Source organism: Alosa sapidissima, chromosome 12 (assembly GCF_018492685.1).
Source record: "Alosa sapidissima isolate fAloSap1 chromosome 12, fAloSap1.pri, whole genome shotgun sequence".
Taxonomy (NCBI): Eukaryota; Metazoa; Chordata; class Actinopteri; order Clupeiformes; family Clupeidae; genus Alosa; species Alosa sapidissima.
The window spans coordinates 20,576,088-20,594,175 of record NC_055968.1 but is presented as its reverse complement, the minus strand read 5'-3'; the positions used below and the strand labels follow the sequence as shown (position 1 = coordinate 20,594,175).

At 39.7% G+C, this 18,088-nt stretch overlaps 2 protein-coding genes across 5 annotated transcripts in view; one reads left to right on the top strand and one right to left on the bottom strand.

The window, feature by feature from the left end:
• Positions 1 to 3,436, bottom strand: part of shroom2a (shroom family member 2a) — a 44,572-nt gene extending 41,136 nt beyond the window's left edge. For all 3 annotated transcript variants that reach the window (XM_042112045.1, XM_042112046.1, XM_042112047.1), the window contains exon 1: positions 2,125 to 3,436. In XM_042112045.1, coding sequence (XP_041967979.1) covers positions 2,125 to 2,373 — 249 coding nt within the window. In that variant the 5' untranslated portion in view covers positions 2,374 to 3,436. The remainder of the gene's footprint in view (positions 1 to 2,124) is intronic.
• A 209-nt stretch (positions 3,437 to 3,645) lies between these two features.
• On the top strand, positions 3,646 to 8,599 carry syap1 (synapse associated protein 1). Of its 2 annotated transcripts, XM_042112050.1 has the most exons (11): positions 3,646 to 3,746; positions 4,245 to 4,659; positions 5,164 to 5,282; positions 5,393 to 5,459; positions 5,629 to 5,702; positions 5,779 to 5,918; positions 6,268 to 6,419; positions 6,556 to 6,614; positions 6,707 to 6,854; positions 7,324 to 7,447; positions 7,998 to 8,599. In XM_042112050.1, the coding sequence occupies exons 2-11, from the start codon at positions 4,446 to 4,448 to the stop codon at positions 8,023 to 8,025; spliced, it is 1,125 nt and encodes a 374-aa protein (XP_041967984.1). In that variant the 5' UTR covers positions 3,646 to 3,746; positions 4,245 to 4,445; the 3' UTR covers positions 8,026 to 8,599. The 2 variants fall into 2 exon arrangements, 1 of the variants encoding a protein (XP_041967984.1); XR_006035349.1 differs by lacking the exon at positions 3,646 to 3,746 and having other exon boundaries at positions 4,361 to 4,659; positions 7,324 to 7,561.
• Positions 8,600 to 18,088: the final 9,489 nt, after the last annotated feature.

The window sequence follows — 18,088 nt, the reverse complement described above, 5'->3', positions numbered from 1 at the left end:
ATTATATTTGATTTACCATTTATTTTATCTATGTTATTTGTGAGGAAATCTAAAATACACATCATAGAGTTACAAACAGCCTTCATTAAAGTTTGAGCACACAGATGAACGGTAAGGTTAGTATTCCTAAACAGTACCTGCTCCATCAGTACCACACCGTATGCAGCTTTCACACAATCTTGTTCGGGGAGACATATTTTCATCTGTCATGAAATATTTTTGCTCTAAAGAGTTAAGGAGACGCACCTCAAGAAGGAAAGAAGCATATTAGTTTGAGGTGATATTGAAATGCTGTTGATTGTTTCATTCATGGCATGGTTACATAAATGGGATAGCTCATTTTTAAATAGGTGTGTTCCCACTATGTAACAGCCTATATTACCCATTAAGGCTAGTCTGAACATGCACATCTGGCACATAATATGGAATGCTATCCATTTGGCAGGAACATGGAAGCGACCACAGGAGTTCAGTGTGGGATCCGTGTCTCAGCGCTCCCTCAGGGTAGTGAAGACACACCGGAGGCCCGTGTGTGTGTGTGTGTGTGTGTGTGACAGGGTCGGGCTAGGCTGTGTTGGGTCGCGTTTGATCCTGCAACAGGTTTACAGTGCGCTAGACTAATGAGTTGAGAGGAGTGGCATTGCCGCCAATCAGCAGCTGAGATGGAGCAGGTTTATGGAGGCGGGGGCCAAATAAATGACATCATGGAGATAAACAGGAGACTTCAGGGTGTTTAATGAGGAGTGGGGAGAGAGGGGGAGAGAGAGAGAGAGAGAGAGAGAGAGAGAGAGAAGAGTTGGGAAGCCCTGTTTCACTTTCACACCCCGCTGCTTGGGAAGTGTAAAATGTCTACAATGTCCTGTTATTAACAAGATTCTCCATAGTGTTTGTGGTTCAAGTTCAGCCTCTTTCATCAGCGTGTACACAAACATTTGCCTAGCTGAGAATTAGAAGACATGGTCATGGTCAGCTGTGCCCATAGCAACCAGGCTACTGGAGAATGAGTATCTAGATGAAGATGAGAAGATCACACAGTAGACTAAATCTACATAGTAAGTTATGGTCAGGTGGGATGAAGATTCATTTTCTTGTTTCTTTCTTTAAACAAACGTGGAAAATGTGTCCACGTGGTTAGGCTATGTTCTGCTGCTTCAGACAGCAACTTCAAGCAGCTGTTAAATGTTTCTTTGTTGCAAACTGTCAGTGTGACTTTCAGCTATTGCCATGTCAGTTAAGGATGGCAATGTGTTTACCCCATAGGTTTACCCCCCGTGGTTTTACTGACAAGTCTTTAGATCTGCAAGCCAATATTGATGTTTTTACGATGGCAGAGTTGAGCGAGTCCAGATGCTTCTAGTTAACAGAATGTGCATGCAGAGAAGAATATTTGAAGTTTTACAATTCAAGCCTTTGCAAAAAAAAATGATTTTCATGCAATATGACAGGCTGAAACATTTTATGTAAAGGTATAATATAGTATTTTTATTACTTACTATCATATTGAATGGATTTTAAGTGTGGCAATGGCTCAAATGAGACAGGATCTTTTTGCAGGGATGCCAATTAAAACATAGGCTAACTGATAACCGTACACTGTAGGTGTGTGTCATGTGTGAAATAACTGACCTTTATTTAGGGCTGTGACACAGTCACGTTTGTTTACATTAGGCTATGCTCTTCAGTTCTTATCAATGTTCCTGTTTCTCCAAACAGACACAAAAAATAGGCCCCTGAGTCAGTTAAGATCCATGTCACACTACAGCCTGGCAAAAGTGGTGACATTTCCACTGTTGTAAAAAAAAACTTTTTAGTGTTTTTTTAGTGGTTACTGAAGCTTCCCCGTTTCTCAGATGTAACATCAAATCAAACAAGTCATGCAGGATTGTACGTTTGTAAAGACTGAAACCAGGCAACTGTGGTCGTGATTTATTTCCCATCAGACCCAAGTCAAAGGAAGATGACTTAAGACATATCTGTGGACTGTCTTTAAAGCAAATTAAAAGCAACAGTCTACATTCCTTACCACCACCCCGTCCCCCTTTTGCGCACACACACAAATACAAAGCAGACATATTCAATCTAATCAGAGTTTGATAGTGTTTTGGTGTTTATTCACTGGCCTACCTTAGTTATGAGAAGAGGTTCGTGATGTTCCTGGCCTCCCCTGAGGGTAAAACCCCATGGTGCCCCTCCAGTGAGGAGCACATCCACCAGCCTCCATCCTTCTCCATCGACATTTCTCTGGTCCAAACTGTATCTCTCAGGTTCCCGCAAGTGGTTAGGATCCCTGCCTACAAACTGTTTCTCTATCCTGTGTTCTATGGTTTCCATTGTTTTTTTATGGCAGCTCAGACTCTCAAAATGGCTAAACATCCACACTGATACACAAAATGACAGGAAAACCTATTTCCCAGCTAACTGCAACTGGACGTATTTCCTCTCGTAGTACACACGCTGTAGCATTTACTTTTGGTTACTGCTGTGTTAACACCTGTTCACAATCCAGACCCTTAATGCTCTTAAAATAGAGAATTAAATGCAACATGTTGTCGGCTTGAGGGGGTAAAGTACCCCATCTCTTTTCTGTTGTGACTTACTGCTAACCAAGTGCCGAGTCAAGCTGCTTTCTCCAGCCTTACTCCCCCTTAAATCCATTAGGAGCCATGTTTAACTCAATAGGTTATCACACTCTCAGCAGCTCATCAATCCCTTAGGCAAGTTGAAACCAATTGAGCTGACTCACACACCAAATAATCTCAACTGAAAATGACGAGTTCCAGACCAAATATTGTGTCTGCCAAACGACTTAATAGTAATTGAAATAAAGTTACTTCAACCTTTAAACTGGTATGGAAGCTGTACTTCTAGCTAAATGCATCAGTCAGCTAGTATAGTTGGCTAGCAAGTTGCTAACAGTTGCTAGTTAGCAAAGTTCTTGACGCTTGATGATAAGGACTGACACTTAACGTCACACACTTCCCATTATTCCAAATTAATACAAACTACGTACATCATACACTCAACTTCCAGTAAAATGAATGTAATAACCTAGCCGGCAACGTTACCCAAAGGCAATTAATGGCTTGTAACGTTACCACAGCACCAATCGCGTTTCCCCGGTCATCTTAATAATAGAAACAAACTCCTTTATCCAAAAACGAGAAAGAAGACACGGGATTTAGAATGATTCAGTCACCCAAAGTTATTCTGGAAGTCGCTCTATCAGCGCAAGCGTTGGTTCAAAGAGTCCATTCCTCGTGTCTCACGTATCGATAAATCCTTTTTTTCCGCTGAATAGACTTGGCAACACAGGAGCAAGCAAGCGGGGGGAGCCGAGCAACTTGTTACTAGAGGCTCATCTGCACTAGATTACACGTCCCGTTCAGCCAACAACCTGCATTGGCCAGTAGAGGCGCGGATGGGGAGAGTACCTGAGAACGTAACATAATTCCATTTGGAAAGGACATCAATTGTGTTAAAAGCATTGGCGCCACCTATCGGTTCAGAAATACAACATATTGCATGAGGGCAATTTTCAGATGGGGTGATAAGCTTGAAAACTGAGTAAGTCCGAAACACCTGTTACCGCCTGTTTATCACCTGCTAACCTTAGCAACTTGAAAGCTTTTTCTACGTAATTAAAACAACTGAAGTCATCTGTGCACGTCTCTGGAAATCTTGGTCAAGTTGGTTTTCTGTCACGACCACAGTTCAGTGACCAAGGCAGAGAGAGAGACCATGGAGACGTAATTAACGTTACATTTTTACTTGTATTGTTGTAAATTGCTTGCTGTTTATTGACGTTGTTGTACGTTTATTTAGATAAATGCGTCTGCGTGAGCGCTGAGTCCGTTTGTTTTATGTGGTCTTGTTCTGTAAGCCTATACTGTCTTTGTAAAGACAGGCTTGCTTTACTGTCACTGTCTATTTATCTGTCTGTTTATTTGTGTATGTCTTGGTGTGGTGTCACAGGTTAGCTGGTGATTACGCCGCTCTGTCTGGCACCTGTCTTGTGTCTTTTGTTATTTTGTAAATTGTTTGTTTATGTCTTGATGTCACGGGTACGCTGCCGACTACGCCGCTCCGTCCAGCATCGTTTGTCTTTATGTGTCAATGTCTTGTGTGTGGAGCGCTTTGGATTGTAAAGTAAATGTTAAATGCGCTTTATAAATAAAACATCACTTGACTTTATTTATTTATTTATTTATTTATTTATTTATTTATTTATTTATTTATTTATGCAGCAGGGACGCCGTTTTCATGGCAACCGAGGGACGGCGAGCAAAGGCGTCCAAATAACGAAATGGACTGAAAACGCGGAAGTGAATGGTGATGACGTTCGATGTTTAGCTGCCACAAAAAGCTGATCATGGCGTAATGTTGGTGTATGTCTGGTGAAAACAGTAGCGTTTTTCCTAACCAAAGCAAGCTCCTTTCAGCTCAAAATGTTCAAAGGTTGGGGTACGTGGCTAGGCCTCGATGGTGCCACAACACCGTCAGAAGGAGTTGATCAACCCACTGATGTTGTCGAAAAAGAGAGAGAAACTTCACCTGATGTGCTGGACAGCGAGGTAAACAAGGACAATTCAAATGTAACGTTAGACGAGGAAGGGGAAAACGGTGACCAACAACTCTTGCAACAAACAAAGGGGTTTAGTGGTAAGTAAAAAAATGTTTTATATTTGTTTTATAAAGTTGACTATGCACAAATGTATTTCTTCAACTGTCTGAAAATGGAAGTTGGCTAGCTAGCTAGCGACCTGGGGATAGCTAACGCCACATATCTGTTTCAGCAAGTTAGCTGCCAGCGAACAAACGATAACGTTAAACTCTTATGAAAGGTAGCGTTACCTGGCTAGGCCCTGCGATGGTAGCATATTTTGTCTGCTTTGACATTGTTCATGTTTGCTTTAGATTGTAGAAGGGACATTTGTCATCGACGTTGTACAGTCACTTGCTAGCTTTTACGGACAGACCGACTTTTAAATATTATGTTGTTTTTGTGTTTATGTGTCGGTTTGGACAAAGGCGTCTGCCAAATCCCATAACCATAACCGACTTTGACCTAAACAGGATAGCTCCCGAAGTAATAACTAGACTAGCTATCGAATTCATGTTAGTATTGTTTACTTCAGTCTGATGATTTTTTTTCTTGCTGTTCAGGTTACATTCTCAACTTTGCCAGCAGTGCAACCAAGAAAATAACTGAGTCTGTAGCGGAGACAGCTCAGACGATCAAGAAAAGTGTAGAAGAGGGGAAAATTGATGGCATTATTGATAAGGTAACTTAATGTTTCCTTTATTGTTGTCTTTGGAGATGTTGCTCGAATTATTATATTAACTGTAAATATACATTTCCTGTATTCACGTCGGTGGCTTTTGATTGTTACAGACCATACTGGGAGACTTTCAAAAAGAGCAACAGAAGTTTGTCCAAGAGAAGAATGCAAAAAGGAGTGGTGAGACATTCAGAGAATTCCTCAACAAAGAACCTGTTGTTAACCATATGTATACTTCTTGGTCCTGAGCTTTTGATTGCATAGCACTTTGGTCAACTGGTGTTGTTTAAAGGGGTTTATAAATAAACCAGACTTGTACTGTATGTGTGTGTGTATCTCTCAATGTTAGATGTTGCTGTTCCACCGTGGGTTGGTTACAATGAGGAGGAAACCATTCAGCAGCAAATATTGGCCTTATCAGCTGTAAGTATTTGGTCAAGCTTGATGATGATTAATATATTTATATATGTTGTGTGAACTCTGTGTCAAATCATTGCAGGACAAGAGGAATTTCTTGAGGGATCCCCCTGCTGGGGTTCAGTTTCATTTTGAGTTTGATCAGATGTTCCCTGTTGCCTTGGTGATGCTGCAAGAAGATGAACTGTTGAATCGTATGCGCTTTGATCTTGTCCCCAAACAGTGAGTTCTCATTTAGAGTAGAATATTTTTGTGATGTAAAAAAGCTGTTTGGTGCCATAAAAGACAGCAAACTTTAACATTTAGTTATTTACATTTCAGATATCGGTTGTTGTGACAGTAGATTATCACGTGTCCTACCTGATAATGGAACCAGTGATGACCTTGCTTTATCTGTTGACCAGTTGAAAATAATGTCCTATACAATGAATAATGCATTTATCAAGATATGGAGCAGTGTTTGCTTTGTCTGGGACACTATGCTTTTGCCTGCTACTTCTACTATTTGTGGAGCAGAGCTGCTGTTGCTGTGCTGTTGTGTTGATTGGAGATTCTCTTGTAATCTTTAAAGTGTGAAGGAGGAGGTCTTCTGGAGAAATTACTTCTACCGTGTGTCGCTGATAAAGCAGTCTGCTCAGCTCACTGCGTTGGCAGCCCAACAGCAGGCTGCAGAGAAGCGCCAAGAAGAGAAGACTGAAGACACCGCAGATGGAGACATGCCAGGTATTGGGATTTTATTAAAACTGTTCTCAGAAAAACTGGGACATTCCTAACCTTGTTTTGCAGTTACACAGAGTGTTAATGCCATAGTTTTAAATTGCCTTTTAAGTGATGACGCCTGCTCCACTTCTCTTTGCAGAAACCATCAGACCGAAAACCCCTCCCACTACCATCAACGCCAAGCCAAAGTCAAATGAGGTAGGATGCCACAGGCTGCGGCTGGTTTGAGTGCAGAGCAGCGGAATGGCTTCATGTTGCGTCTGTTATAATGCTCTCTCATTTCACCACAGGATGAAGAAGAGATCATTTCTACCAGCCCTGGAGTGTCTGAGTTTGTGAGTGATGCCTTTGATGCATGCAACATTGACCAGGAGGACCTGAGGAAAGAGATGGAGCAACTTGTGCTGGACAAGAAGGATGAGGCGGCTCCTCAGGATGGTAAGCTCATCATGTTGCATGTTTTCTGGATCTTCCTGAGGCACATAGGTGGTGGTTAAGTGTTGAAGGCGTACAAGGTAAAGGAAAACACATGAACCTTGTTATTTGCTAATGATGGTTGAGTTGAAGCTTCTTCAGTAATTACACCTACTTTTTGTAGAATGTCAAGGCCTATTGGTAGCTAGATCAACATTGTATTCTACATAAGCTTATCTAAGCTTGTTGATCCTTGAAGGCAACCATTTCCTTCCCACCCTGAGTCAATTAGTTCGTTTAGCAATAAAACATATTGATGGTATTCTAGCTGATGCATTGCATATGGAGAACTCGGATGTAGGCTAGGTCTCAACTCCTGTTAAAGGGTGGAGAGTTGATCTCTATCTTACATGGGTTATGATGCTCAAAATATATGATCGACATAATCCTAGAGTGTCTATTCTAAAATCCATTTTGCCTTTTCCGGTTTCAGAGGAGACTGCTGATTGGGAACGCGAGCTCCAACAGGAGCTCCAAGAATACGAGGTGGTAGCTGACGCCGAGAACAGAGATGACAACTGGGACAAGGAGATCGAGGAGATGCTGCAGGCGGATGAGTAAGCTAGAGGCAATATTCTCTCATTGCCCTGCTGTGGGAGAAAGTCATGACGGACCAGATGAATCAGCCATTTCCAACTCTGAAGAAACTTCCGGAAGACCATTTCACTGAGGTCGCTGGCTTTCGAAAAAAGCCATTCTTAGCCCTGTTGAGAATATGAAAGGAGAATGATACATTCATGTTTTGGAAAAGCTTAACATATGAAGGAGGTCTGTAAGGTTATTTTGTTCCAGAGCTGAACAGTCCTGAAAAGAAAAAAACCCTCTGTCAGTGTGTGAAGGTTCATGGAGATAGATGTCCGATGTGCAGTGCCAAACTGCTATTGTAAACTGACAATATTAGGAATCTGTTAGCAGATTTGAAAGTTACCTTTTACTGTACATTCATCTCTCTTAGAAGAGAAAATTATGTAGTTTTTTTTTTTTCCAGCCCCCGTCTCGTCTCTTTGTGCAATCTGCAGGGATGTTTATTCTTGAGACGTTTATTTAGTGATTGTAATGTTGAAGACACAAATTTGTTGTAAACCTTCTGTGCTTTTGTGTTTTCAGATTCACACATCTCAGCAGCACCACTTAAGATCAGACTTGTTGAAGTCAACCAACATTGATTAGCATATGCAGTGGTGTGGTCTGTTTGTCTTCAGGTGGTACTTCTGGACATGAATTTACTTTGGCTAAGCACACTAAAATGAGTTGGAGGATGTATTATTATTACAGCCAATCGTGGGACCTTTTAGTGTCTTTCTCTTTGTAATGCGGATACTGTATCATTTGGTAATGGCATACTCATGTTTAAATTTAAAGAGTTGCATCTTCAGTCGGATTGAGTGGGATGTTTTTATTACTTTGTGCTCTTATTAAATCATCGGTCTTTTAAAGGTTTATGTATATTATTTCTCTAGTCGAGTATCTAAATGGACATTCTTGACATATTGCAAAATGTTAAAATGTAATGACATGGATTAGAAAGAAACTTAATAGAATGCCCTTCTATAAGAAGACTTATAAGATAAGATCACACCCTTATTAGTAGAGACTATGTTACCTATGGAACACATTTTCATATATTGTTTGACCAAGCTGATGCTTGTTTTACTTTACAATGCTGTTAGCTATGCTACTGTTAAACAAAATAAAGACATTGCCTTTCAGCATTTTGTTATGAGTGAAGATGTTTGTGAATATCCTGTGGAGTCAGACATTATTGTATATTGGTTAACCTGAAGGGGTTGAGAAGGTTGTGTGCTCTTCTCTTATCCATCTCGTGGTGCCTGAGAAACCAGTCCAACTAGCTCATGCCTTAGGCACTATTGCAAACGATGTGAAGAAAACAGAGCACCCTGATGCAATGCGGTGCACATATAGTCATTAATGATGTTCAATTTTGCAGTGTGGTTTCCTTTCCCTTATCGAATCAGTAAAGAATGATAACACAATATATCGGTACTTCCATATATTAAACTAAATATTGAAAACATACTGTATTAGACATAAAGAAATATAATGTAACAGTATAAAGGAACATTTAAACACAATATGACCCAACACACAACATAATCATTTTTGCCTCCATTTGAAATATTTATGAGAATTTGCGGACTGTTGATGTCATTTTAAAGTGGCTCCGCAAAGATCCTTTCCTAAAGCCCTCCTGTAGGCAACTGAAAATACTAATACTTGTGTAGTACTTCCTCAGTGAACCTTGCTTGTCAGGTGTGTTGATTTCCAATGGGATCTGGTGAAGAGAGAAAACTCCTCACCCAGTGCTTAGAGAGGTAATATTTGAGCAGCCGCGGTAAAGGAAATCAATCGCAGCAGAGCTTCCCATTACGCTCATACAGTTGGGAGCCAGACTGATGGGCCATGGAGGACCCCTACAGTGCTCGCTGATAACTGGACAAAGATGGATAGATCGGACCAGCATTTTTTCCCCAGTACTGCACCCACTGGGCATTGGTGTACAAATAAAGAGCGCAGGACTATAAATGGCCCATAGTCCTACTCATGGGCGTAGATTTAGGGTGGGACGCTAAGGACTAGTCCTAATCAAAATTTTAAGATGACAAAATTGTCCCCACCAATATTTTAGCGAACTTATTTGTACTGCTGATCATTCCGACAGCCAGCACGACAATACAAGAAACGTCAGGGTTATCTGACACGCAGGCTACAGCGCTGTCTGCCAAATTCGGCAGCCGTGGCCTACTGGTTAGCGCTTCGGACTTGTGACCTAGTGTTAATTTTATCACCTATTTTTAATTTAGTCTTAGTCTTAGTCTTGTGACGAAATGTCCTTTTTAGTCTTTGTCATATTTAGTCATTCAAATATCATTTTTGTTAGTCAAGTTTTAGTCGACTAAAAGTCTCGTCATTTTAGTCTAGTTTTAGTCAAAAGAAAACTAAAGGTATCTTAGTCTTAGTCAGTTTTAGTCAACACATTTTAGTCTTTTTTTATAACAAATTATTTCTGATTACCATTTGAGTCAAATAGTGTTTCACACATCTCAATTTTCCAACAACATTGTGTGTCCACAGGGCTACTCGTCTGTTATAATTACTCATTCTGATTTTTTGTCAGTCAGTATGTTTACATGCACAGGTAAGTCGAGCTACAGTTATAGCTTGGTTGGGATTTGACCATAGACAGTAAAAGATTTGACTGGACCACTGTCATATTCGTAGACCAGTGTTTCTCAAAGTGTGGTCCGGGGATCACTAGTGGTCTGCAAGCTATCCCAAGTGGTCCGCGAGCAGACGTGGTAAAATATAATATAGATGAATTGTTTGCAATATAACTTGTATGTAAATCCAAACAGTTATAGAGATATGCCAATTTAAGCCAGTATGAATCCTCTGACAAAGTGCAAAGACAATAAGCAAGGTGGTTCAGTGAGTAGGCCTATTGTGTAGACTAATTATAGGCTACTGTTGAAGTAGGTCTAATCTTTTTTTCTTTTTTTTTTAGCTAGGGTTAGTTAAGTGGTCCTGAAACTGAAAAAGTTTGAGAAACACTGTTGTAGGCCAAACTATTAATGTTTTACTCCGCCTCGCTAGATGGCGATATGCGCCCAAACACAACACATTCCCCAAACAGACTCTCCATCTTAGCCAGAGCTAACTTGCTAGCAAACTTTCCATATTAGCTTACTTGCTAGCAAACTTTGCATCATCAGTCTAACTAGATGAATAGTTGACATTACATGCTGAACATTTTCGTATGGACATTCTGGGGGATGTTAATTTGTATGAGAGAAGCTTCAACTTCTGGGTATGTAGCATTGTGGCATAAAGCTTAGGTAGTTAGCTTGCTAACTCTGGCAGAAATCTCCAGTGTTCTTGTTCCATGTAGTTTCGTGTTGCAGCCACAGGGTTGCAGCAGCAGCACGTAGACTAGCCTCCAGGAAAGCTGTTGCGTATAAACTCATTCGGAATATTTTGAAAACATAACAGCTAGATATTCTGTCTTCTCATTTTGTAGACGAACATGAAGGTAGATTTTATCTTAGTTTTTATTTCATGCAAAACATTTTAGTCTCGTCTTTTTTCGTCAACAATAATGCATCTTAAGATAGTCTTAGTCAGTGTTTCAGGACATTACTGCCGTCTCGTCATCGTCTCGTCTTAGTCATGAAAAAAAAGGTCGTTGACGAACATATTTCCTCTTGTCTCGTCTGACGAAATTAACACTATTGTGACCGGAGGGTTGCCGGTTCAAACCCCGATCAGTAGGCACGGCTGAAGTGCCCATGAGCAAGGCACCTAACCCCTCACTGCTCCCTGAGCGCCGCTGTTGTTGCAGGCAGCTCACTGCGCCGTGATTAGTGGGTAGCCTACCTCACTGTGTGCTGAGTGTGTTTCACTAATTCACAGATTGGGATAAATGCAGAGACCAAATTTCCCTCACGGGATCAAAAGAGTATTTATACTTATACTTCAGACCAGAGCTGATGCTTCAGCAAAGGCAGTCACTGAAAAGCTGTGAATGTCGTTGAACACAGCTGTTCTCACATTAGCTGATTGCGATAAACATTAACCATTGTTGCCTAATTACCAATTATTCATCAAGTAGTAGGCCTATCTACTTTTTTTAGTGTTTTTCACATAGTATTTTGCAGTATTTTTAAAATACAAAAATACACACCAATAAAGTATTTTGATACAAAATACAGAGCCATTTCCTTCAACCCAATAAAATAAAAATTACAAAATACTATTTTGTATTTGAAATACATATGTTTCAGAAATCTTGACATGTCTAAGTTTTGGGTTGCAATATACAGGTAGTGGACTCTGTTAATTTTAATGAGTAGGCCTAAGCCTAAAGTTACAGCATTTCTATCACAATTGACCAGACTTTGACCTTTGGTCTGCTTTTAACAAAATTCTGGCTATGATTGTTCCTTGTATTGCATCATGAGCCATCACTGTGCCTATTGCATTCTACTGCATACCCTCCATTAGAAGTGCAATGAGCTGCATTGAGCATAATAAACTGCATTTAGAATTCCAAATTCATATTTCTAGATATTTTGGTGAAAGTAACTCAAAAGTAATACAATAGTAGTGTAATGCCTTACAATTCAGATACATATTATAATGTAACAAATTACTTTTGAAAGTACAGTAATGAGTAATACATAATACGATTTTGAAGTAACTTGCCCAACACTGATGACAACCATCACTTTCTATGTATGTCTGTGTTTGTGTGTGTGTGTGTGTGTGTGTGTGTGTGTGTGGAGGGTCAATCAAATTCTATGATTGCCACTGATGTGAATGATCTCACAAATCACACAAACCAAATCAAGTTTTAAAAAATCGCAAAAGTATCGAAATTGAGATTCTTCACTTAGTATTGGTATCGAAACACTAATGTTGGTATTGTGACAACAGGAGTTGGGGATGTGTCCCCACCAAAGCTGAGACCAAACCTACGCCCTTGCCCATACTGTACATACGAAAGGGTTGCTACATATCCCCCCTCAGGTTAGCTATGCTAAGAATGTTTTGGGGAAAATTTTATTTTGTGTTTGAACTTTTGATTTTTGACTTTTGTTAATAGTTTTGTGTAGCATGTATTATCTAATCAGAACCTGAACAAGAATTACAGTTTTTCTCGATCGTTTTGATACCTGTGTCAACTCTGACATCACGTTCTCAAAACAGTTACCCGTGTCTGAACAAAAGCACTCTGGACAAAATGACACATTTTGCTTGCAAAAGGCTGTTACTCTCTCAAAACACTTAAAACATGCAGCAAAAGCAAATCTTGCCTTCAAACACTACAACTTGTTGCCAATTCAAAAACACTCTTTAATCAATCATTACACACTGGACAACAAAATGCAAAATCTAGTTCTCAAAATGAGCATTTTTGCTATGTCTGTTCTTTCTCTTTTTTCTGGTATCAGAAAAAAACTGTGAAAAGATCAAATGTGCTGAATAAACAAATAATTTATTACAGTTTTTGTCGATCGTTTTGATACCTGTGTCAACTCTGAAATCACACTCTCAAAACAGTTAACACCCGTGTCTGAACAAAAGCACTCTAGACAAAATGACACATTTTGCTTGCAAAAGGCTGTTACTCTCTCAAAACATTTAAAACATGCAGCAAAAGCAAATCTTGCCTTCAAACACTACAACCTGTTGCCAATTAAAAAACACTCTTTAATCAATCATTACACACTGGACAACAAAATGCAAAATCTAAAATCATTTTCAAAATGAGCATTTTTGCTATGTTTGTTCCATTACTTTCTCATTTTTCTGGTAGGCCTATCAGAAAAAAAACTGTGAAAAGACAAAATGTACTGAATAAAAAAATAATTTATTCATTCCTCCCAAGATGTAACTGCCATTGACATGTAAGACATACAGTAAATACCAAGATACAGTAAATTTAATTGAACTACAACTTGTCATTTTTCATCGAAATAGACCTACAGTAAACACCTTTTGTACTGTTTTCTCCACCAAATAGGCAATACAGTACTTTGTCTAAATGTGCATTAGATCCATAATTGCAAATAGCAACACAGAACAGACATCTCTTATGTATAATGAATGATTGCTGATTGAAGAATTGTGCAAAGGAGTTTCACACAGGTGTATCAGAGATTCAGACTTATGCAAGGAATCTATACCACCTGTGAAAAGATGTTTTACTTTTGTTTAGCATGGGAAGAGTTTGGGGCTTTTGAATGACACCTGTGTTAACTGTTTTGCAAAAGGGTGTGAGAAATGTGTGAACCCAATGAAAATGTGTGAACACATTCGCAAGAGATTACTTCTGCTGTGGAAAGAAAGTAGTCATGAAGACCAAGTGGGTTCTAGTTTACTTAAGCAGGTAAAAGCAATCGAGAAAAACTGTAATATACACCCTAAAAACATTAACCTGACTCAGGCGAAATTCATCTGGCGAGAGTCAGGTTATAAAAACATGGCTATATGAGAGAGAACTAGATGTACCGCTAGCGGTACAAAATATGCTCAGTCCTGTACATCCTCTCTCGCTTGTTACGCTTGTCAATTTGTCTCCATCCACTCCATTCCTATGCTCTTGCAATGTGCGTGCCTGTGTGTGCCTGTGTCTGTGTGTGTGTGTTTGTGCATGTGTGTGTGTGTGTCTGGTTGTGTGGATGTGTGTGTGTGTGTGTGTTTGCGCGTGTGCCTGTGTCTGTGTGTGTGTTTGTGCATGTGTGTGTGTCTGGTTGTGTGGATGTGTGTATGTGTGCATGCATGCGTGTGTGTCTGCATGCGTGTGTGTGTGTGTGCCAATTTGTCTCCATCTCCTATAGAGTCTGACCGATATTGGATTTTGAAGGCCGATACCGATTTCGATATTTGAGTTTTTCAAAAACTGATACCTGATATATCGGCCGATAGTCATTTTTAACAAACACAATGTAAAAATGGTCTCCCATAACAAGGTTCTAATCAAGGTGGGGCATTAAGTATAAGTATAAGTATATATACTCTTTTGATCCCGTGAGGGAAATTTGGTCTCTGCATTTATCCCAATCCGTGAATTAGTGAAACACACTCAACACACAGTGAGGTGAAGCACACACTAATCCCGGAGCAGTGAGCTGCCTGCAACAACAGCGGCACTCGGGGAGCAGTGAGGGGTTAGGTGCCTTGCTCAACGGCACTTCAGCCGTGCCTACTGGTCAGGGTTCAAACCGACAACCCTCCGGTTACAAGTCCGAAGCGCTAACCAGTAGGCCACGACTGCCCGTTATGTATTTGAATAGGTCTAACTATCTAGATTCGGAATAATTGTTTCCGTCATAACTAACACACACACACACACACACACACACACACACACACTTACAGGTGGCCTTGGGTGTTGGCATTTCTGAGAAAAAACAATCCAAAATCTAATAGTCAGGTTTATTCATGTCAAGTCAAGTCAAGTCAAGTTTATTTATATAGCACATTTCATACACAGAGGTCATTCAATGTGCTTTACATAAACAAAACCAAACGATAATAACAAATAAAAGCATAGAAGGGCAATATAGTCAAAGAATAGTTAAAAGGTAAAGATCATAATAAAAAGAAAACATAAAACACAAGGTAAAATCATTTAAAAATAAAGAATAATTAGTAAGCAAAAACAAAGGCAAAAGTAGTAAAAAAAGTAATAAAAGACAAAGTAGAATAATTATCGAGGCAGATTCAGAATTTGTAACTCGGCACAGTTAGCAGAAAGCGTCTGAGAACAGTTTGGTCTTAAGTCTAGATTTAAAACTGGCTACAGTTGGGGCCTTTTTAATGTCATCCGAAAGTTGGTTCCACAGCTGAGCCGCATAGCAGCTAAAAGCTGCTTCACCATGTTTAGTTCTAACTGTAGGTTTTACTAGCAGGTTTTTCACCTGGGACCTGAGAGGACGAGAAGGTGTGTACTGCTGAAGCATGTCTGACAAGTATTTAGGTCCTGCTCCATTTACTGATTTATAAACAAGCAATATTGCTTTAAAGTCAATTCTGTGACTTACTGGAAGCCAGTGCAAGGACTTAAGAATTGGAGTAATGTGGTCAGTTCTTTTAGTTTTTGTTAGAGTCCTAGCTGCTGCATTTTGTATCACCTGAAGCTGTTTAATAGTCTTTTTAGGAAGGCCTGTGAACAGTCCATTGCAGTAATCAACCCTGCTGGAGATAAATGCATGAATGAGTTTTTCTAAGTCATGTTTTGACATCAGCCCTCTGAGTTTGACAATATTTTTGAGGTGGTAAAAAGCTGATTTAGTTATCGCTTTCATGTGGCTGTTGAAATTTAGATCACTGTCAATTAATACACCAAGGTTTTTAACAGTATCCTTTGCCTTCAACCCTTTTGTGTCAAGGAGAGTGGCAACCCTAAGTCTTTCCTCATTTTTACCAAATATAATTACTTCAGTTTTTTCTTTGTTCAGCTGAAGAAAATTTTGAGACATCCAGGTGTTGATTTGTTCTATACACTGACACATAGATTCAAGAGGACCATAGTTGTTTGGTGATAGAGCTAAGTAAATTTGTGTGTCATCTGCATAGCTATGATATGAAATCAAATTATTTTGAATGATTTGTCCAAGTGGGAGCATATAGAGGTTGAATAATAGTGGCCCCAAGATCGACCCCTGGGGAACACCACAGGTCAAGGACGTTGGTGTTGAGGTACAGTTTCCGATGGCAACAAAGAAGCTCCTTTCTTGTAGATATGATTTTAGCCAGCTGATAACTATGCCTGTAAATCCAACCCAGTGTTCTAGTCTGTGTAGTAAAACAGTGATGTAGTACTCGAGTCCGGTCTCGGACTCGAGACCGGTCTCGAGACCGATTTCTGCTTTCTCGGACTTGACTCGGACTTGTTCCTTCAAAGACTCGGTCTTGACTTGGTCTCGGACCACAGTGGGAGGAGAAGGACTCGTAATTTCAGACCGAGTCCTCGAGACCAGCGCATTTTTTTATGTTCATATAAAAAAAAATGAAAATGAAATTTCACGGCGGCCACGTCTTTGCCCCTTGCGTTGGCCTTGGTGCCCAAAGTGTTTCAAAATGTGTTTAAATCGTTCTTCATGATTTTATAACAGGCCAAATACAAAATAAATGTTACAAATATTGCCTAGATATAGGTAAATATTAAAATCAGAGGATATACAGCTGAGTAAGAGTTTGTGAAAGGAGTCTTAATGATCAAAAAATGCTAAGCATGCATCTAGGCTATTTGAGTTTCTTAAAGCTGAGCTGTGCTTAAATTGTTCAATACATGATTCCATAACAGGCCAAATATAAAATAAATATAAATATTAAATATAGCCTAGACATCTAAATATTAGATGATCAGATGATTTACAGTTCTATGTAATATGTCATGTTTCATGTTTTTGTAATGTTTCATACAGTGATGCAGGTCTACTGCTGTGAATAGGCTAAATACAACTTTGATTATTTTTATAGCCCACTACTGTATAGTTAACTTTGGCCTTGGTGCCCTGACATGTGGCCTTTGTGCCCCCCACCAAATATGCCCAACTGAAGGCCAAGTGGCCTTGCCCATAAAATGGTGAAATTCCATGGGCCTAACTGTTGATTATTAATTGGGGTGATATTAAATCATGAATATGAAAACTGACATGTTTTTATGGTCTTGGTCTCGACTCGGTCTCGACTCCTAAAGGACTCGGTCTCGACTCGGACTTGCTTCCTCAAAGACTCGGTCTTGACTCGGACTCGACTGTATTTGAAAACCAACGGACTCACTCTCGACTCGGTCTCGACCCTTCAAAGACTCGGTCTTGTCTCGGACTCGGCATAGGCGGTCTCGTCCCCATCACTATAGTAAAATATTGTGATCAACAGTGTCAAATGCTGCACTAAGGTCCAGTAGCACTAGGACTGATGTTTTACCTGAATCTGTGTTGAGGCGTATGTCATTGGAAACTTTAATGAGAGCTGTTTCAGTGCTGTGATTTGCCCGAAAACCAGACTGAAAGTAATCAAAATACCCATTTGATGTTAGGAAGGTGGTTAATTGATTAAAGACTACTTTTTCAATAATTTTGCCAATAAAAGGTAGATTGGATATGGGCCTGTAATTGTTTAGCATGGAGGCATCCAGGTTATTCTTCTTGAGAAGTGGCTTTACAACAGCTGTTTTCAGTGACTTAGGAAAAGTGCCAGACAGCAATGATACATTTACAATTTGAAGGACATCCGCCGCTATGAGGTGAAAAACAGTTTTGAAGAAATTGGTAGGCAGAGTGTCTAAGACACATGTGGAAGGGCTGAGATTCTGTACCGTTTTTTCAAGTGTTTCGTAGTCTATCAAGCTGAACTCTGACATCAAGTTTAGTTTCCCTCTTTTTGTTGCTGGAAGTTCAGGTTGTTGAATTTGTAATTGAGCAGATATGTTGAGTCTGATTTTGTCAATTTTACCTTTAAAAAAAGATGAAAACTCATTGCATTTATTAGTTGAGAGAAGTTCAGGCGCTAATTGTGAGGGGGGATTTGTTAACTTATCAACAGTTGAAAATAGAATACGAGTGTTATTTGAACTTCTATTGATAATGTTAGAAAAGAAAGACTGTCTTGCTTTGCATATTTCAGAGTTATATGTGCGGAGCATCTCTTTATGGATTTCATAGTGGATC